The sequence below is a fragment of the Chamaea fasciata genome, unplaced genomic scaffold, assembly GCF_029207755.1.
Source record: "Chamaea fasciata isolate MVZ Bird 193981 ecotype frontalis unplaced genomic scaffold, bChaFas1.0.hap1 SCAF_1, whole genome shotgun sequence".
NCBI lineage: Eukaryota > Metazoa > Chordata > Aves > Passeriformes > Sylviidae > Chamaea > Chamaea fasciata.
The window spans coordinates 1,247,919-1,269,096 of NW_027094086.1; the positions used below are offsets into that span (position 1 = coordinate 1,247,919).

General features: G+C 51.8%; 1 protein-coding gene and 1 long non-coding RNA gene across 3 annotated transcripts in view; one reads left to right on the forward strand and one right to left on the reverse strand.

Moving 5' to 3' along the window:
• ARHGAP39 (Rho GTPase activating protein 39) overlaps positions 1–14,785 on the reverse strand; it is a 103,055-nt gene extending 88,270 nt beyond the window's left edge. For both annotated transcript variants that reach the window (XM_066208092.1, XM_066208053.1), the window contains exon 1: positions 14,719–14,785. In XM_066208092.1, the coding sequence (XP_066064189.1) occupies positions 14,719–14,729 (11 nt within the window). In that variant the 5' untranslated portion in view covers positions 14,730–14,785. The remainder of the gene's footprint in view (positions 1–14,718) is intronic.
• An 855-nt stretch (positions 14,786–15,640) lies between these two features.
• Positions 15,641–18,226, forward strand: LOC136300903 (uncharacterized). The gene is made up of 3 exons (XR_010723765.1): positions 15,641–15,708; positions 17,144–17,221; positions 18,125–18,226. It is a non-coding gene; the product is annotated as an uncharacterized lncRNA (long non-coding RNA).
• The last annotated feature ends 2,952 nt before the right edge of the window (positions 18,227–21,178 follow it).

Genomic DNA, 21,178 nt, shown 5'->3' on the forward strand with positions numbered 1-21,178 from the left:
CTGGAGCTGTGGACTGGAAAAACAGGGAATTGCAGCTGGGAAAAAAACGATTCGGTTTTTTTTTTTTTTTTGCACCGTCATTTTTGGAATGACAGCGTCGGGAGCTGCTCACCCGTCAATTTCGGCGTGATGACAAGAACTTGTAGCAATTAGGATCTGTTTTTGTTACACGGGAAGAACAAATGACCCGAATCCCAACTCCCACGCCCTCCCCAAAAGGGTGAGGTGACCAAAACCCTTCCCTCCTGAACCTGCTTCCCTTTGAATTCCGGCCTCCCCAGCCCTTTTGTGAGAGTTCACGGGCAGCCTCCTTCCCCAATAATAGGTTTGCCTGGAACAAAGCAGCCGAAAGGTTTGATTATCCCAGCCGTGCTTTTCCGTGAGCGAATCGGGCTCCTGATTTTTCCTGAAAAAAATTTCCCCTTCTTATCCGTGTCACCCTCGCGACGGAGCTGCCGAGGGAAAATAGGGCAGAGGAAAAGCAGGGATCCCTTTGAAAGGCCGCAGGGAAAGCAGGTAACCAGGTTAAAGGGATGCTACGTCATGGAATTTTTACGGGTGACGGGGGAATTCGGAGGGTTTAAACGCGATTCCCGAGGGTTCCGGCTGGATGTGGCTGAGTCACGGGAGGGGCTTTTCGTGGAAAGGCTCCTCACCTGGAATGGTTCAAAGAACCCAAAACGCTTCCCGAGTTAAAGTTTGTGCTCCTGGAGAAGCCGCCCAAACCAGCAGGTCCTGCGCACCCAAAGCCTTTAATCCCGCTAATTCCGCCCTCAAAGGCGTTTGGGAGCTCATCCCGAAACGCCAAAGCCGAGCAGGGCCCTTGAACCCGAGCAGCGAGGCCGGGAGATAAGGCGGGAATCAGCCAGGCCTGCAATTTGCTGGCTGATTAAACCCCTGGAGCGGCGGGAGAATTAGGGAAATCATCCCCCCAGACACTGGAAGGAGCCACCTCACGGCTGCCGCCCGGGATGAAGGATCTCATCCCAACGTTTGGGGGACGGCGGTGGTTGTTTGGGCACGGGTGAGACGTTGTTGGGGCCCGCTCGGCCTGTCTGGCGCGGGCGACTCATCCGAGCGAGTTCGGGAGGAATTTCCCACCACAAACCGTCCAAAAAAAGTTGTTTGTCCAAAAGTCTGAACCCCTTGGGATGTTCTCTGAGTGTCCGTGGAGAAGGTCCACAGCTGGCTGGACCTTGGCCACACGATGGCCACCAGTCCTGAGGTGTTGGGAGAGGGAGCTGGTCTCGTTAACCGGGAGAATCCAAAGTGGCACCAAGCAGGACAAAATTCCGGAATGGTTTGGGTCGGGAAGGACCTTCAGGACCGTCCAGTTCCAACTCCCTGCCTTGGACAACGTCCACTATCCCAGGGTGCTCCAAGGCCCGTCCAACCGGGTCTTGGACACTTTCAGGGATGAGGTAGCCACAGCTTCTCTGGGAATTCCATCCCAGCCCCTCATCACCCTCACAGGGAAAAATTCCTTCCCAATATCCCAGCTAACCCGGCCCTCTGGCAGTGGGAATCCAATCCCTATGTCTTGTCCCTCCATTCCTTGTCCCAAGTCCCTCTCCAGCTCTCCTGGAGCCCCTTCAGGCACTGGAAGGGGCTCTGAAGTCTCCCTGGATTCTTCTCTTCTCCAGGCTGGACATTCCCAGCTCTCCCATCCTCTTCCAACAGGATCCAATGTTCTGACAGGAAGGAAAATCAATCCCAACCCTCAAGGCCTTTCCAACTGAGACCCTTTAAACCCGAACATAGAACCACCCGCTCGGAAACCGAGGCAAAGCTTCCCGGACGACGCGGCGTTCCAAGCCCATGGAGACATATCCCGGGAGTCCGACCTCAACCTCAACACCAAAATAAAACCTCTTTCCGCTGCCTGGGCAACAAATTTCCAGGGAGGAAAAGGAACTGCCAGACACTGCTGCGCTCCAAGGGCGTTTCCAAACCCTCCGGCAAGGCCTCGGTTGGGTTCTTCACCCAGCGGTGCCCACCCAGCTCAATTCCGCTTGTCCGGACACGGATTCCTCAGAGCGACGTCGGAGCCGGGGAGAATCTCATCTGCCAATCTCAAAACCACTGACCCGTGCTCTCTTGGAAGCTACGGTTGAAAAGTGCAGCTAAAAAAGAAGTGAGGGGAGGGTGATGAGGAGAGCAGGAAAATTCCTTCAGCACGAAGATCTGGGGGGTTTCTTTGGGTTTTGGGATTTTCTTTTTTTCAGCACGTTTGTGATTTACTCTCCTCGGGCTGACAAACGCCGCTTGCACCCAGGCGAGGGTGAGACGGAAACTTGGGATAAAAAAGCTCCGACTTGAGGTGGGGAAGGAGGAGACATCTCCTAAATCAGGGTCCCGATGAGATCCGCCCACTCCTCCCTTTTCTCTCCTTCGAAACGCGACAAAATAAATCCCCTGCCGGCTTTAAATAGAAATCAAATTAACCATGAGCAGCCAAAGCAACTCTGCGATGGTCCAGCCATCGCTGGCTGCGCTCAGAGATCTTTTTATAAAACCTTTTCCTCCCTTCCCCGCGCAACGAACAAATCGAAGCAACAAATCAATACCGAGAGAGCCTCTAAAAACCCAAATCTTATTCCGGCTGCATTAGAAATGTTCTTGGAGCGTTGCTCGTGAAGGGTTGAATATTTTCAATTATTCTCCCTCCTCCTCCTCCAGCTGACAGAAGAGTTCCTGAGTCAGATGTGGGAAAAAATCCCAAATCTGCTCCGAATGTTTTCGCCCTTTGGAGCAGTTTTAAGGCCTTTTTAAAGGGATACGAGGGAATTTGTCAAGGGGAAAAGAGCCTAAAACTGGGAAAGGAGTAAGTGCAACACACGGAGCAGGTTGGAAGAGTTCCCGTTTAAGTTGAGGGATAGGGGGGGAAAAAAAGGCATTCCTTGGAAATATGTTTTGGTGGATTAAAGGGTTGGAAGCTCAACTGGAGCTTCTCCCTTTGATTTAGAAGACAAGGAGAGATCCCACACCCTTTGCCATTCCCATTTCTGCGTCCTTGGATTTTTAACGGGACTTCTTCTGATCTCCAGCATCGAACGGATCCTGCCTCAAACGGATAATGTCTTAAGGCCTCGTTATCGTTCCCAGCCAAAAATATTCCCGAGTCTCTCTGTGCCAAGCCCTTTCCAGGAGGAATTTTCCCAAAATCCAGCCTAAACCTCCCCTGGCACGGCTTGAGTTTCCTCTCATCCTGTCCCTTGTTCCCTGGGAGCAGATCCCAACGCCCCATCAGCATCTTCCCAATTTTCTTCCTCGTGCCCAAGTTCTAGTTGGAATTTCTCCAAGCGTGCAGCTCCTGCTACAGCCACATTTTAAACTGAAATTTTGTCTAAAATATGAAGGTTCATCCGTGGAGAAAGATCCCCCAAAAAAAATCTGTTCTGGGGCATCCTCAGGCCAGCTCTGTGAGATCACATCCTGCCTTGTTCCCTCGTCCCTGAGATGTCTGGGATGAATGACAGGACCTCTCCCAGTCCCAAACTTTCCCTTGGAATTCTCGGTTCTGCGAAGGAGTCGAAGCGCGAGTTGCAAGATGCTCAAATCAAGGAATGTTTTTTTTTTGGGTTTTTTTTGGTGATTTAACCCTTGCCCCAAGGTTTCTCTTGTTCCTGCTCCAGCAATTCCCGCTGTAAATTTTCCTGATTAAAAAAAGGGATTTTTTTACGCCTTTATCCGACTACAGAAAGTATTACCCGCTATTCCAGAAGCTCCAAATTTCTCCCTTAAAAAGTCGGTCTGGTCCACTCTTAATTCCCACAATTTCAGGAAAACCCATAAACTCATTTATTCCTGCCCTTCCTACCCCTAAATACCTCGACGGCTTCACTAATTCCACAACTTTCCAGGAACAACAATTCCTAAAAAAAAAACCCCCACAGAGGCGACACCGAACCTCCCTTTACTCCCCAGGATTTAAGTTGGGCCGGAATATTTTTCCCATTCTTCACAAACAGGGATTTAGGAACTCTTGGGAAACCGAAGCACCCGCCGGCGTTTTTCCTCACAAGCATCCCAAACTTCCCTGTTTTTTTGTTGCTTTTTTTTTCCCAGAGCCTGCACTTCATCCCTGATCACAATCAAAGAGCCTCCGCGTCCCTCTCCGTGCACGCAACTTCCACGCGTAGCCCGGAGCATCCTCGGCCTCCTTCACATCCAGTTTTCTTCTCCCGGAGTTTTCTGTCCCTTTGGATTAATTCCACAGTTATTGGGGTTTTGGTGTTGTTTTTTTTTTTTTTCCCTCCCCCCAACCACGTTTCTGCTCCGAGGTCGGAGCCGGGTGAGGGTTGGGATTTTTCTCCCAAAGGGAACAAGAGACGGGAGCAAGCGGCCTCAAGCAGCATCAGGAGAGGTTTGGGTGGGATTTTTTTTGGGGGGAAGAATTCCTCCTGGAAAGGGCTGTCCAGCAGGGACCCAAAATCCCTGTGGATGTGGCACTTGGGGACACGGTCAGTGGTGGCCTTGGGAGTGACCCTACAGCTCCTTTCCAACCTGAACAATTCCACGATTCTACTTTTTACCCACAGAGGTCCCAAGTGATTTATTCCTCCTTCCCCTCTTATCTTTTCCTCCCCAATCCCTGTTTTTTTTCACAGAGTTTTCCAGGGTTTTGTAGACGCCCTTGGACATTTGTGCCTTTTCTATTCCCGCTCGAGCCAAAATTCCGTGGAGCTTCAAGTTCTTCCATTTAAGTTCACAAATTCATGGAACGGGTTGGAAGGGATTGGATCAAAGTTCCAAACCACCTCCCACTACCCCAGGTTGCTCCAAACCCCGTTCCAACCTGACCTTGGACACTTCCAGGGATCCAGAGGCAGCCACAGCTTTTCTGGGAATTCCATCCCAGCCCCTCAAAGCGAAGAATTCCTTCCCAATATCCCATCCAACCGGTGGGAAGCCATTCCCTGTGTCCTGTCCCTTCATCCCTTATCCCAAGTCCCTCTCCAGCTCTCCTGGATCCCCTTTAGGGGCTGGAAGAAGCTCCAAGATCTCCTCAGAGGATTCCTGAAGGTGGGATGATTTCTGCCACCCAGGAAAATCTGACATGAATCAGGAAAAGAGCAGCGAGAGGCTTGGATCAGGGAATGTGGGTGGAGGGAGATCCGTGAGCCGCCGATGACCTTTAATTCCTTCCGTGGGTGGGTTTCTACCCCCCCGAAATTCCCTTTTCTGGGTTCTCCGGAACAAAACCAACCGCAGGAAAACCCATTCTGGGCACTGAAATATCCAACACTCTGCCCCAGGCTGTCAGATTTCCAAATTTAGGAGTTTTCCACGTTCTGTTGGAGGGAAAGGGAATGAAGAACGGAATGGGAATTCCCGGCTTTGCAGTGGGATTTAGCACAAGGAGGGGACAACTCTTAAGCTCAGCCTATTTATCCCTAAAAAAATTCCTTTTCTCCAGGATTAGACCCGTCCCCAGCTGCTCCTGGTGTTCCAGACCTTTCCCCAAATCCATTCCCATCCCTGGACACGCTCCATCACCTCAATGTCCTTCTTGCCATCCCAATCCCGGGATTTGAGCACAGTGGGAATGTCACTTCCCTGATCCAGGTATTCCCACAGAATTACCAAGCCTCCAAAAATGCACTTTTTCCTTAGCCAAAAGCCTTAAGGGAAGATATTTGCCCGTGCCAGGAGTATCCCGATTTTTCCAGGATCCCCACTGCCCAAAGGATGGCCACCTCAGAATTCCAAAGGGCACAGACCCCCTCCGTGGGCTGATAAGGCACTTAATGAGCTGATAAGGCACTTAATGAGCTGATAAGGCTCGAGGCGACGCCCCAGGAAAAACACACGGAACGAAGCAAATCCGACCCCTGGCTTAAAAGTCTGGACTGGGATTTTCCTACGTGGAAAAGCGTCGGGATCTGCTGCCAAACCTGCTTCTCCTGCACACCCAGCTTGGCTTTTCCCGAGGGTTTCTGTTAGTTTCCCGTTTGGAGCTTCCCAAAAAAAAAACCACTTTGGGGGACTCTGGGGATAATAAATCAAGACCTCTTTTTCCTCCCTGTGTTATTCCCAGGGGTTTTCCCCACAAAAAATCTTCCCCAACCTCGTTCTGTGCTCCGAGCATTACGATGAGGGGCAGGAATGGAATTCCCAGAAAAGCTGTGACTGCCCCATTCCTGGAAGTGTCAGCTTGGATGGGGCTTGGAGCAACCCGGGATGGTGGAAAGGTGTCCCTGCCCACGGAAGGGGGTTGGGAATTATTTTTAAGGCCCCTTTCCAACCCAACCCGTTCTTTGACCTTATTCCCCACTTCCGTCCTGATATTCCCTTTCCGTGCCCCTCCCGGCCGAGGAAAAAAAGGGGGAATTGTTCAGGTGAGCTGGAGTGTGACAGAACAGGAATTACTCCAGACTGACTTACCGGGGTTTGGAGAGTTCTGGGCACAGGGTTTCCCTCAGTTAAAACAAAACAAAACAAAACAAAAAAACCTCAGGAACTTCCTGTTCAAACAGAAAATTCCCAGACAGAAAACGCGTTCCCTGGATCACTGTGGGATTTTTTTTTTTTTTTTGGGAGCAGCACCCACTTCCAAACGGAAAATCCCCAACACGGAACAGCGTGGACTCCCCAGGGTGACATTCAGGAGATGTTGGAGAGGCAGGAGAAGAAGTGGGGAAAAGAAAAAGGCTCCTAAAAGGATGGATTCATTTGGCATTTTCTCCTCCCTGGCAGCCCTGACAGATCCGACGGCGTCTCCCAGAAAAGGTGGGAATAGGGAAGGGAAAGACCTCAGCTCCTTGGGAGAAGCAGAGGTTGCAATGAAAACCAATTTAATGCGGAATTAATGGGAAAATAAAGAGGCTTTTCCGTGTATTTTTGTTGCCCGACTGCTCCATTTAATCCAGACACACTTAATTAGGGACACGCCAATCCCGAGGGAAGCCGCTCCCGGCCTGGCTCCATCCCCACAGGAACCAGCAACCCAAGACCTCCAGCCCTGCGGGATTCCTGATCCATTTAGACTGGATTTAAGGAAGGAGTTCGTTACAGCGAGGGTGGTGAGGGGCTGGAATGGAATTCCCAGAGAATTCCACGGCTGCCCCATCCCTGGAAGTGTCCAAGGCCAGGCTGGAGAAGGTTTGGAGTAACCCGGGATAGGGGAAGGTGTCCCTGCCCATGGCAGGAGCTGGAATGAGATGGTTTTTAATCCAACCCATTCCATGACTTCCATGATGAAGAAGAATTCCTGCCCCGTGGATGATCCCGAATCCAGCAGCCTCAGCCAACAACCTCTGACCCAAATCCCACTATTTTTCCTGGGAAGCGGAAGAAAATCCCCTCCCACCTCACCCAGAGCCCGTTGAAACGAGCACAGATCCCTCAATTCCTCTTCTTCCAAAAGGAATTTTTCCTCTCTTCCCAATTATTTTCTCCCCCTTTTCCTAATTATTCCCAAACATTCCCGACTACATTAAATCTTCCCGACGATTTTTGTTCTTATTCTTTATTATTATTACTATTATTATTTATTATTATTATTCTTTTTCTGTTATTATTTTTTTTTTTTTTCCAAGCAGCCCAGCTGGGAAAGGGCTCCATGGGATTCCTCCTTTCCCTGTCTTTGAGAGGACACGGATCCATGGACGCACCCTTTGGATTAAAGGGAGCAAAGAACCCCTGGAAGCATCCAGAAATCCAAAAATGGATCCAGAAAACCCCTAAGAGGCAGCTTAATTCCCAATAAAATTGAGGATGCACCCACAGATTCCACCAAATCCTTGTGTCCGTGAGGAATTTAAAAATGGACCCCAACAAGATGAAAAATAACCCTGGAATATGGAAAAGAAGGAAGACGGGCTCTCCAAGGAGCAGCATTTTCCCTTCCGAGCCCGCCTGGAACTCGGAATCCAGGGACAGCTTCCCTTGGAGCCTTTGCAAGGATTTAGAGCCCAAAGAGATCCCAAAAAAAAGCTGAGGAAGGGTTTTGGGAAAAGGCATGGAATGACAGGGAATGGAGGCAAGAGGGCAGGGTTAGGTGGGATATCGGGAAGAAATTCCTCTCTGGGAGCACGGTGAGGCTCTGGAATGGAATTCCCAGAAAAAACTTTGGCTGTCCCACCCCTGGAATTGTCCAAGGCCAGCTTGGAGCAAGTTGGGATAGTGGAAGTCATCCAAGGGGGTGGAATTGTGTGACTTCCACATCCCCATCCAACCCAAACCATTCCACGATCCCACGACTCGAGCGGTCCCAACACCCCGGACCGACGGCGGGTTGAAATTCCCAACCAACCGAAATTCCCCGAGCACCTCATCGTCCATCCTCCTCTTCCAGGAAAGGAAACCACCCCGTTTCCATCCCATAACTGCACTTTTCCACGCTTTTCCACCACCTCTCCCAGCCGGCTGTGAGAGGAAAACCAATTTAAAAAAACCGTAATTCCGCGGCGGCGCTTCCCAAAGCGACGTTTTTTCCAACGCCTTTCCCGAACGTGCAGACCTGCTGGAAATCATTTCCATTCCGGCACGGAGGGCACACGGAGCAGAGGAGGGAAAATCAATAAAAAACTCCATGAGGCAGGCAGGGAAATGTCAGCAGCACCTTGGGAAAGAGGCGGCCCAGGATCCGCCGGGATCCGGCCCCGGCGCCGACGGATTGGTTTTCCGTAGGGAAAAAAACGCCATGAGGAAGGAGCCCTGCTTCAATCCAGGGATTTTTTTTTTTTCCCTGTGCCTTTTGGGTGGTGAAGAATAAAGGGACGGAGTGGGTGAAGGCAGACGTGGCCCAGGAGATGAAATCCCAGGAAAACGGGAAGAGGGTTGGGGGTGATCACCTGGAGATGGGAAGGAAATTTTGGAGTCGTTTCCAGTGCCTAAAGGGGATCCAGGAGAGCTGGAGAGGGACTTGGGACAAGGGATGGAGGGATAGGACACAGGGAATGGCTTCCCACCGCCAGAGGGCAGGGATGGACGGGATTTTGGGAAGCAATTCTGCCCTGGGAAGGGCTGGGATGGAATTCCCAGAGAATCTGTGGCTGCCCCATCCCTGGAATTGTCCAAGGCCAGGTTGGAAAGACCTTGGAGTTCCCTGGGATCTTGGAAGGTGTCCCTCCCCATGGGTGGTCTTGATGGTCCCTTCCCACCCAAACCATCCCAAAAGTTCTGCTCCAAACCAGAACCCTAAACTTCCAGCCAGGAACGAAACCTCCCAGGATCCCACCGCCAGGAAAATCCAACAGACAAAAACCTTCTCCCTCCGAGAGTCCATTCCAGGCCTCATTTGCTCCAAGTTTTACAGGACCTCCCTCAACAATCAGAAATTCCCACGCCTTTCCCTGTGGGAACGGCAGTTCCTGGTCTTGGAATGACACCACTGGCCTCTTTCCACTCCTTCCCATTTACTGTCGGGAAAGGCTTGGAAAAAAAAACTGGAACAAGATTTATTTTTCCCTTGGGAATGTGGAGACAGGGATATCCAGGTTGCTGAAAGTCAGAGTGATGTTTTTAGCTCCCTAAAAAAACCACGGGGATTGGTGAGTTTATTCCCTAAAAGTCAGGATGGAGGAGCTGGAAGTGGGAATGTTCAAAGGGCAGGGGCATGAGGAAGGAAATAAACCAAATCCCTGGATCTGTGAAGGTCAAGGAAAAGGCGAGGGATGAAGAATTTGAGACAGGAGGAGCCTCCCATTGGAACAGCACAACGTGATCCTTTCAGGAGCCGCAAAACCAAAAAAAAAAACAAACCCAAAAAGCCGGGATTTGGGAATCCCTGGGAGCAATTTCAGGGATAACAACGAATTCCCAAGGGCACTGGGAGGGCTGGAACGCTCCACTTCTTTCCCCTCAGCACCTGGAGCGCATTCATCCCTCAAACACTTCTTTTGGCAGCTGGAATTAAAAATAGCCGGCCTGGATGAGTTGGAAAGTGGAGGGGGGAGGAAAAAAGAAAAAAAAAAATTCCAGCCGGAATATTTATTTTTGGGAAGAGCCAGAGGAGGAAGAGGAAAGGTCGGGGTTCAATGCGTTATTTAGAGCATGTAAGGAAATAATCACTGGAGCAAAAATCGCGGGAGGGAGAGGATGGAGGAAGAGCAAGGGATGATCATTCGAAGGATTTTTTTTTTTTTTCTTTTTTGGAAGGAAGAGGTCACTGGAACAACCCGGAATCAACTTGGAATCACCTTAACCGAACCTTAATCACGGAAACGCAATTCCCGCTGGTATTTATCATTCCTGGAGCAAACATTCCTGAATAAAAAAAACTCCGTAAAACAGCGACAGCAGCCCCAAAAATCCCAGATCCGATGATTTGGGATCCCTCCCCTCAATCCAGGCCCCTCCACGGCTCTGTCCCACCATCAGGGAACGTGTGGTTTTATGGGATTTGACGCCAACTCGACTCTGGAATCCGCCTGAATTCCCAGCTGTATTTTGCGGTTTGGATTTGGGATTTTTCTTTTTTTTTAAAAGGTTTTTGGGTCATTATTTGATTGGGGTTTTCTCGTGGCGTCTGCTCCCAAAATTCCCAGAGGTGGGACTCCAAAATCCATCATTTCTCAGGAAAGGGAAGCTTTGGTTTCCTGGGAACGGTTGGAGGAGTTCCCGAAAGCCTGGAACTTTTGGGATCAAGGCCTAAGTAGGTCACCACCAAATCCAGGTAAAGAGCCATGGATTCATCCCAATTTTCTGGAAAATGGAGGCGGGGGAAAAAAAAGCTTTAAAGGAGCACGAAGTTGAAGGAATTCCTTCCCTGGAGCTCCGCCTGAGAACATCAGGATTATCCACAGGGAGGACCTATGGGATGCATCAGGGATTCTCCAGTTTTTCACTAAAGAAGGGATTTGGTGGCCCACGGGACAAGATTTTCATGGAAGGGATTCCACACGTTCCCAGGATGTCCAACCAACCACACACACACAACGTTCCCGTGTTTTCAGGAGCCTGGAATTCCATGAAACACCCTTTTTTAAAAATAATTTCGGATCATTTGGGATGATCCAGGCCTGGAAACCCTACAAAGGTTGGATAATCCATAAAAACCACTTGGGATTGCATCCGGGGTAAAAAAAGCAGCTCCTTGTCCCAACAAAACAGTGGCACAGATAAATAAAATCCCCCCACCCCAAAAAATCGGGATAAAACTGAACTGACCGATTTTCATGGATAACAGGAAAACCCACGGTGAAACACAACCTGAGCCGGGATTTGGAAAACCCTCAGGAGCCTCCCTGTCCTTCCGACCTTTTAGGGTTGAACTCTGTGATTTTAAGGGTCTTTTTCCAGCCTAAACGATTCCATAAATCCCTGACCCCACTTCGCTCCCACCACCCCAAGCAGCCAATCCCACAGCACAGCGGGACATTCCCAAAAATCCCTTTGAACCCATCTCCAGCCCCTCTGGAAAAGGAGCAGCCCCAGGACATCTGGCTCACAGATCAAGCCCAGACCTTGGATGGTCTGGATTTGCAGCAGGAAAAAAATCCAGGAACTGCAGATTTGGGTGGGAAAAGCAAAGATTTCCCTGGAAAATGAGGGCCTCCGCACAGGCCTTTCTTCCCAAAGAAATGCTCTTTCCCAACGGGATTAATGTCGGGATTATCCTGAAAATCCATCCCCGGTTCTGGTGGGATGGGTTGTGCCACCGCCAGCGACACAAAATCCCAATTTTTGGAGTTAAATTCACCCAAATTTAGGATTTTTAGGCCTAGGATTGCTCCCAGTCAGCGATCCTAAAATTCAACTCCAGGCCGGGTTGGATGGGGCATGGAGAAACCTGGGATTGTGGGGGGGAAAAAAAAAAAAGGTGGGATTTAAGGCCTCTTCCAACCCAAACCATTCCGGGATTCTGTAATTCAGGATATTCCATGAAAAATCCCTTCGGAGGAAGGGGAAGGCCACTGGATTCGTCAAGTTCTCCTTACTCCACCCATCCCAAGGGATGGGGAAGGAAAACAACCCGAAATCCCCCCCCCCCAAAAAAAACCACACGGAATAACACTCGGAGAACTCCAAAATCCAACCCCAAACCCACAGAAACAATCCGAGATCCCACATTCCCGGACTGATCCGTCTCCACAACCAAACCCCGCCGCTCTCCCCCATTCCTCAAATCCATCAGTTTCCCACCCCGGCAGCACCAAACCCGGCTCCCCACAATTTGCAATCCCGCTGGTTTTTGGGATCAAGGGATATCCATCCCGGGAAAAAAGACATTCCACGAGGGGGGAGGGAGCCCAACCAACCCCGATGGACAGGGAGACACCGAGGCAAGCACCACCACATCCCAATTCCAGCCCTGCCCGAGCCACCTGCTGCTCGACAGCTCCCTCCAAACATCCCAAATCCATCCATTTTCTATGGAAAACGTGGTTTTTTTTTTTTTCTCCCCCCCCCTCTTAATCCCACCCAGCTGCATGTGCCAGGTGAGAGGCTCCGGAGCAGCTGCGGATTTCTCCGTAGAGGTCACTCAAGGGGTTGATTAAAGTGGGAATAAATAAGAGGATAAAGAAATAACTCGATAAATTGCCGGATAAAATAACGAAACAAACAAGTTGCGAAACAAACGAATGAATAAACAAACAGGGAAACGAGCGCAGGAAAGGGAATAAAAAAAAAAATTGGGGGAATAAATAAATAGGGAAATAAATAAAGAAATAACTCCGCTCCCATCCTGCAGTTTTTCGCAGCCGGAGGGGAAGGCAGGGAACGGGGGAAACGGCGCGGGGAAGAGGGGCAAAAAAAAAAGAATAAAAAAATAAAAATCCCGAACCGGCGTGAAATAAATTAACCCCAAACAACTCTGCCCCTCCACCTTTCCGAAAAAAAACCCAAAAAAACCCCCCAAAAAAACCCCCCCAGCGGATTTGGTCCTCCCGATCCCCGCCCCGAATTCCGGCGCTGCGCATCCCGCTGCAGCCCACCCCCCCACCCCGTCCCTCCTCTCCATCCCACCCGGCTCCATCCCTGCCCGCTCCCCTTTTCCCGGCGCATCCCCGCATCCACACCCACTCCCACGCCTCCCCGGGCTCCCCCCCGTCCCCTCCCCTCGCCCTGCCACACCTTACACCTCCATGAAAACACCTCCTGCATCCCGTGGGATCCATCCCGGCCGTCACCGACCTCCCTCCCCCGGCCCCATCCCGAGCGGAGCATCCGCGGGGAGCCGGGATGAGGCTGGATCCAGCCCCTTCCATCCTCAACCTCTCCCAGGGAGGAAGGGTGGGATCCACCAAACACCCCCCCCGCCCCCCCCGCCCCGATCCTGCGGAGGGTGGGATCCAAACCCCTTCCGTGGGGAGCGGGATGGGATCCCGGCACCTCCAAATCCCCCCCAAAAGAAGGGAAGCAGGGTGAGATTTTAAACCCTCCGGAGGGAGCAGGATGGGATCCAGCACCTCCATAAGGAGCAGGATGGGATCCAGCCCTTCCAAACCCCCTCTCAGGAGGGGCAGGGTGGGATCCAGCACCTCCATAAGGAGCAGGATGGGATCCAGCCCCTCCAAAACCCCACTCCCAAAAAAAAAAAGGGAAGCAGGGTGGGATTTAACCCCTCCGGAGGCAGCAGGATGGGATTCAGCACCTCCATGACGCCCCTCAAGGAGAACAGGGTGGGATCCAGCACCTTCCTACGGAACAGGGTGGGATCCAGCCGCTCCAGAGGGAAGCAGGATGGGATCCAGCCCTTCCAAACCCCCCCCAAAAGGGAAGCAGGGTGGGATTCGACCCCTCCGTAAGGAGCAGGATGGGATCCAGCACCTCCAGAAAATCTCCTGTGAGGAGCAGGGTGGCATCCAGCCCTTCCAAAGCCTCCCAAAAGGGAAGCTGGGTGGGATTTAACCCCTCCAGAGGGAGCAGGATGGAATCCAGACCCTCCGACCCCCCCAAAGAGGGAAGCAGGTCGGGATTGGACCCCTCCATAAGGGGCAGGATGGGATCCAGCCCCTCCAAACCTCTCTCAGGAGGGGCAGGGTGGGATCCAGCCCTTCCATAAGCCAGGGAACAGGGATCCAGCCCAAACCACGGGGAGCAGGATAAGATCCAGCCCCTCCATCAAGCCCCCCCCGTGAGGAGCAGGGTGGGATCCAGCCGCTCCAGGGGTAACCAGGTGGGATCCAGCCCCTCCATAACCCCTTCCAAAGGGAGCAGGGTGGGATCCAGCCCCTCCACTGGGAGCAGGGTGAGATCCAAATCCCCCCCTCTCCTTTCCCAGTTCTCCCCGAAATCCAGGGTGGGGTTGAGCTCCATCCCCCCTTTTCCCATCCCCTTCCTGCAGCCACGGGGAAGCAGGTGGGCGAATCCAGCCCCCACCCCCCCCCTACGCCCCCCGCCATGCACCAAAATCTGGGAGGGGGGCTTGGAATTCTCCAGCCGAACCGACACCTGGATGCAGCGCAGGTGGGGACGCCTCCCCCCCACCCGCCCCCCCCAAAAAAACCCCGCAATCAAATTGGAGCCCCCAAAACGCAGCCAGAGGAGGAGGGGAAACCCTCCCCCTCCCCAAAAAAAGGGGCTGAGACCCCCCAAAGTGGTGACAGGGAGGGGGAGGGTAAAGACCCCCCCAAGGGCACCTCAAAGGGGGGGGGGGGACACCCCCATAGGCGCCATGTGGAGAGGAAAGGGATGCAAGAAGGGATCCCTAAAGGGGGATCGGGGAGGTTCGGACCTGGAGGCGCAGCCCCCCCACCCAGCCCACCCCCCCCCTCCCCAAATCACCCCCCCCCCCCTCGCCTTCCCCGCCGCGATGCCGCTTCTCACCTCTCCGCCATGATCCCCGGCGGCTCTACCGCTCGCCGCCGCCGGCCCCGGCCCCGGTTCGGGCTCCCATGGCCCCCCCCGTGACCGACCCCCAGCCCCCCCCCGGCCCCTCCTCGCTCCGTGCCCGCCGCGGCCGCTCCCGGCGCGCTCTGAGCGCGGCGGCCCCGCCGCGTCCCCGTCACCAGCGACAACGGCGGCGCGGCCAATGGGGGCAGCGCCGGGGGGCGGGGACACGCCGCGGACACGCCCCCTCCTGCGGCAAAGCCACGCCTGTATTCAAATAAGGGGCGGGGAGACGCCCCCCCCCCCCCTCCCCGCGGGGGATGATGGGAAGGGTAGGAGGATGGTTTTTGGGGGTGAAATGCGCGTGCGTTCTGGGAAATACGGTAACGTGATCGCGCGCGGTGGAGCGGGAGGCGTGGAGCGAGTTGCGCGTGCGCACTGGGAATTACGGTAACTACGGAGATGCGGCGCACGCTTGTAATTACGGTCGTTTCGTGATGCGCATGCGCAGTTGAAAATACGGTAGTTTTGTGATGCGCATTTAAAATTACTGTAGTTATCTTCCCATGCGCACTGGGAAGTACGGTAGTTATGTTGGATGCGCATTGGGAAATACGGTAGTTGTGTTGTGATGCGCACTTTGAAACACGGTAGCTGTGGCGCGCAAGCGCATTTGTGATTAGGGTACTTGGGATGCCCATTTGGAATTACGGTACTTGTGCGCATGCGCATTTTAGAATCATTGTGGTCTAGTATAATGTGCCGTTGGAATTACGGTAGTTATGATGCGCATGCGCACTGGGAGATACTGTATGGGCGCTTACACACTTATAATTACGGTAGCCATGGCGCACAGGCGCGTTTGGAAACAGTAGTTATGATGCGCATGCGTATTGGGAAATACGGTACCTTTGGATTTACGGCACTTGCGATGGCATGCGGATTTGTAATTACGGTAGCTCTGCTTGATGCGCCTTTGGAATTAAGGTAGTAGTGATGCGCATGCGCCCTTGGAATTATGATATCGCGGTGCAGCGCGCTTTTCGACCTACGGTAGTTGAGGCGCGCATGCGCATTTGTAAACACGGTACTTGCAGGATGCTCATTTGGGCCTACGACACTGGGTGTGCGCATGCGCTCTTGGAAACACGGCAATTGTACGACGCACGTTGGACATTACGGTACTTAAGGTGCGCATGCGCGTCTCGAAGTACGGTAATTGTGTGATGCGCAACCAGAATTACTGTAGTTGTGATGCGCGTGCGCATACTGAAATACGGTAATTGTGTGACGCGCATATACAATACGTTACTTCCAGTGCGCATGCGCGCGGTGAAATTACGGTAACGATGCGATGCGCGCGTTAGAAAGCCGGTATTTAATTTGCGCATGCGCATTTGAAATAACGGCAGTGGCAGTGCGCATGCGCGCTGGGAGTTACGGTACCGGCGTATGCGCATTGGAGGAAAAATTACGGTACCCGCGGCGAGCGCTCAGATTTGTAAATACGGTAATCCCGTATTTCCCGAAGCGCACGAGAGTGGGCAGAAACACGCGTGGACGCTGCCGCGGACGCTCTGCGCGTGTCGTGTGTGCACCTCCGCCAAACTCGCACATGGGGATCCCCCAGCACCCCAAAGGTCCCCCGCGACCTTCGCCCCACCGTGGCACCGTTTGTCCCCTGAGCCCCCTCAAGGTCTGTGACACTCCGCCGCACTGTGTCTGTCCCCCCAGGACCCCAAAACACCCCGCTGTACCCTGTGGGACCTGTGCCCCGCCCCACCGCTGTCCTCCCCGTGTTCCCACCCTCCCCCCGCCCCCCCCCAATCCACATCCATGTTCCCATTCCCACCCCGGTGGTTTTGGGATGGGGACCCCAAACTGGGAGGCTCCAACCCCTCTGGGCTACCCAACCCGCTGAAATTTGTCCTCTCCAAACTTTTCCCTCCACCCCACCTCCTCTTCCCGCTGCTCCATCAGATATTCCCCCCGCTGGGATGTCCGTCAGCACATCCCCAAAACCCCAAACACGCCGAGGATGAATCCCAAACTATTTTTGGGAGGATAAAGGACAGCTGGCCGCGGTGACAAATGACTTTGAGGACACCACGAGACCTGCGGAGCCGCTTTCGCCCCGCGGCCAAACCTTCGGGAATTCAGTTTTGTCAGGAGGGGGGGACAAGTTCGGTCACGGCGCGAAACCAACCACAAAACCCTTTTATTCCCTTTCCAGCCTCAGCATAATCCCTGACTTGCAGTTTTTCAAGGAATTTGGCCGTCTGTCCTGCCGGCTGTCTCAGCAGGATCGGCGGCTCCGCCGTGCCCGGGGCTCCGGGTGCTCCTCACATGTTTCTTTTTTTTCTTTCCACGGCTGCGAGAGCTTCCTCACGTCCCACCTGTGGGTTTTTTTTTTTGGGAGCAGAAGGACCCAAAACCCGTCAGGTTTTCTCCTCTGAGCTCCTCTGGGACGTGCGTGGAGCGGGATGGAGGCTGGGAAAGGGTGAGTCAGTGAAGTTTTGGTGTTTTCCTGGATTTTTTCTCCTGCTCCTGTTGCTCTTTAGGTTTAGTTTTTGGAAACATTTAGTTTTGGGCTGGTTGTTTTTTGGTTTGGTTTTTTTTTTTTTTCAATTTAACCTGATTTATGCGGAATAAAAGAGCAGCTTTGTCCTTTTCTCTAAGCATCCTGATCCTAGAGAAACCATCACCAGATCGTGGAATGGTTTGGGTTGGAAGGGAATTTCATGGAATCCCACCCCCCTGCCATGGGCAGGGACACCTCCCGTTATCCCAGGTAGCTCCAAGCCCTGTCCAACCTGGCCTTGGACACTTCCAGGGGGGAATCAGGATGTCTCTGAGGGTTGTGATGTGGCATTTGGGGACTTGGTCAAGCTCCCTTCCAACCCCAAACCATTCCATGATCCTATTCCTGAACACGGCTTCCCTTTGTTCTACCTGGAGCTTTTCAGGGAAGCTCCAAGCAAATTTCTCTTGACTTTCAAACCTTGATTAAACACGAGATGCCAACGACTCAAGCCCGTGAATTCCCGCTGTCTCCGTCACCATGGAAACGTGAGACTGTTGTCTTTTAATAATTTTAAGTTATATAAAGGCCTGGAACAACTCTGAAACTCCCCCCAACGATTAAACGAGAGGAAAAGTGGAAAAAAAAAAAATCCACTTTTCCAGCAAGGAAATGATGGAAATGGATGATCTTGAAGGTCTCTCCCAACCCGAACCATTCCATGATTCCTGTTTGCCGCACACACTGGGAATAAAATCCAATCCCATTTATTCCACTGCGTCTTCCCAGCCCAAATCTTTGAGTGCTGATGTTTTAATCCCGTCGTTTAACACGTTGCTCCCTCTCCATTCCCCCCTGGCCTGTTGCAAATCCAAAATTAAGGAGTGGAGCTGGAGAACAAGACTCCTTCGGGACTGGAGAGCATTTTTTTGGGGGATGATTTTTTTTTCTGTGCCGGTGAGTTTTTCTTTCCTGATGTTCACATTATCCTGAATAGTTTCTAAATTCCTATAAAATCTTCATTTCTGTTCGCCTGGCTTCTCCGAGTCTGTGCCCAGCTGGGGAATTGGGAAATGTTGTTGTTGTCCCACCTGGGAGCCGCAGGAATTCAGCCCCGGGTCACAAAGTCCTCTTGAGTAACACCGGATTTGGGGAGCGGAAAATCTGATTCCAGTCCCCGAGAGCCTGTCCGTGAGTCCTCTCGTGGCTCCTGAGCGATCTCCCCAGGGAATAACAAAACCTGGCAGGAGAGGAAGGCACAGGGCCTGGTCCTGGTGTGCCCAGGCCAGAGGAGGCCCAGGAGGAAACCCGGATAATTCCCTTTAAAGAGTGGCCCTGCTGAGGTGAATCCTGGATCCTGATGGAAGGGTTTGGGTTGGGAAGGGACCCTAAAATCCACCTGGTTCCATCCCCTGATTATCCCATTCCCTCTGTCCGGGCAGCTTTTCTCCAGAAAGGTGAATTCCGTGGCCGTGGGATTTGGTTTAAGGCGGAGCCATCACTCCAGAGGCTTTTCCAGGCTGGAGGGACTTGGACTCCCTCCCCGGGATCGGGTGCAGCCCCCCAGGAGTAACGGGGTGCCGACAGTGGGATCCTGGATGGAAGGGATGTGGCTGATGGATTTGGTTCCTTTGTTTCCCGTGAAAAGTTGGATTTGCCTGAAATCTTTGGGAAAGGGCCTGGAGGGACGGGACAAGGGCAATGGTTTAAACTGACAGAGGGAATTTAAGATATTGGGAAGGAATTCCTCCCTGTGAGGGTGGTGAGGGGTTGGAATGGAATTCCCAGATCCATTGTCGCCATGTCCCCATCCCTGGAAACGTCCAAGGCCAGGTTGGACTTGGCTTGGAGCAACCTGGGATGGTGGAAGGTGTCCCTGCCCATGGCAGAATGTTGGAATTAAAGATCTTGAAGGTCTTTTCCCACCTAAAGCATTCCACAATTCTATGAACTGGGCACTCTGGATTGCCCCAGATTTTCCGTCTTGGTGGGGACGGGGAGGGCAGGAGGTGACAACACCCAAAATTCGTGGTCCAAGGACCCTGTGGATGGTGAATAATGAGATGGAAGTGAGGGGTCTGTGACGCCCAGCTGATTGGATTTGGGAAAAATTGGAGTTTGTTCTTGTTATAAACATTTTTAGCAGCGTTTTGCCTTTGGATCATTGCCCCTCCCCCTTTCTCACATTTTATGTTTTGTTTCTTTGCCATTTTCCCTCCCTTGCTGCTTTATCTTAAAATTGATTCTTTCCCCTTTCCCCTCTATTTTTGCGCCCTCATTGCTCAATCTTAATAATTTCTTTGGGTGGAGTTTTCTAACCAGGTGTTTTCTCATCTAATTTTTTGGCGAAGTTTCTCCCCCAGAAGGCCTTTGCTGGGTGGTTTGGGTTTGGCATTCATTCTGATTTATTCTGGCGGGGCTTTATGGATTTGCTTAAAGCAAGAGGTTTTTGTTTTGGTTTCGTTTTTTTTTAATCTTCAGGGAGCTATTTTTTCCTTCCCCATCTGCTTCTGGAGGGTCTGTTGGTGGATTTATCAATTGCAGCTGGTTTTGAGGGTGGGAGGATCATTATTATTATTATTATTATTATTATTATTATTATTATTATTATTATTATTGTTATAATTATTGTAAGGTGGAAAATCAGGGTCCCTGATTCCACAGGACATGTAAAAGGTGGACAGCACTTTCAAAAGTGTCGTGAAATTAATTGCTTAGGTTGATTAAAGTATCGCTGTCAAAGGTGCCAACAAAAGCTGGTTTAATATAAATTACATTTTATCGTATTTTATCTGTCTCAGGTTTGATGGGAAGGTTCACTCTACTAATTGAAATCACATTATGGTTGGGAAAGACCTCCGAGGTTGTCGACTCGCTGCGTGGATGAAACATAAAAGGGAACGCCATATTAGAATTAATTTAGAATTATTTACGTGGATAACGAAGGTTTAAGAAAGCTCAGTGGCATTTTGTCATGGGGTTATCATTGGTTTATCATTGTCTTATTGTTCTAATTAATGAGGTGGCTCGTTAGCATTGACCGCAATTAGAAGAGGGACTGAGCCGTAGGTTCCAGGCGGCAAAATCGGTTCTGTGTTGTACCGTAAGGAACTGAAATCTTGGGATCAGCTTCCCGCCACAGCAAATTCCAAAGGGGCATGGAATTATGGAATTGCTGAGGTTGGAAAAGCCCTCTGAGACTGAGTTCAACTCTTCTTTCCCCAGCAGTGCCAAAGCCGCTCTTGACCACGTCCCCAAGCGCCACATCCACAGGGACGTTGATCCCGCTCAGGGATGGGAATTCCAGCCACTGCCCCGTGCCAGGGCTGGACAACCCTTTCCAGGGAGGGATTTTCCCTAATTTCCAACTAAATCTCTCCTGGCACAAGATTTCTTCTTGTCCCTTGTTCCCTGGGATCAGAACCCAAGCCCCACCTGGCTCCACCCTCCTCTTGTCCAGGCTGAGCCCCCTCAGCTCCCCTTTTTCTAGGATCTCAAGACGATTCCCTCTACTCATCCATAATTTTTCCAGTCTCTGGTCAACTAACTAATCATTGAAGTTTCCAAAGCAGATATTTCCAACGCCACGGGGAAGTGGTTTTCGAATAAACCCAGCCTGGCCTTGAACACTTTCCAGGGATGGAAGGAAGGACACGGGATGGTTTCTCCGGGCATTTCTTTGCCTTGGCCTCAGCACGGGACACGGGAAATGCCTCGGATTGTGATGGTCCTGATGCCTTGAGAAGGGTGACCTGGGAAGAGAGCTAAAAGAATAAAGTAGGTATTTATTAAAAGGCCTAAAAGGATCCACCTTGGGCAGAACAAGAGCCTGGCCAGGGCGACACTCAAGATGGACCCAAAATGGTCACAAAATGGACGACCGGTCATGAGGTTCCACACTTTTATAAGTTTTGGTCCATTTGCATATTGGGGTTT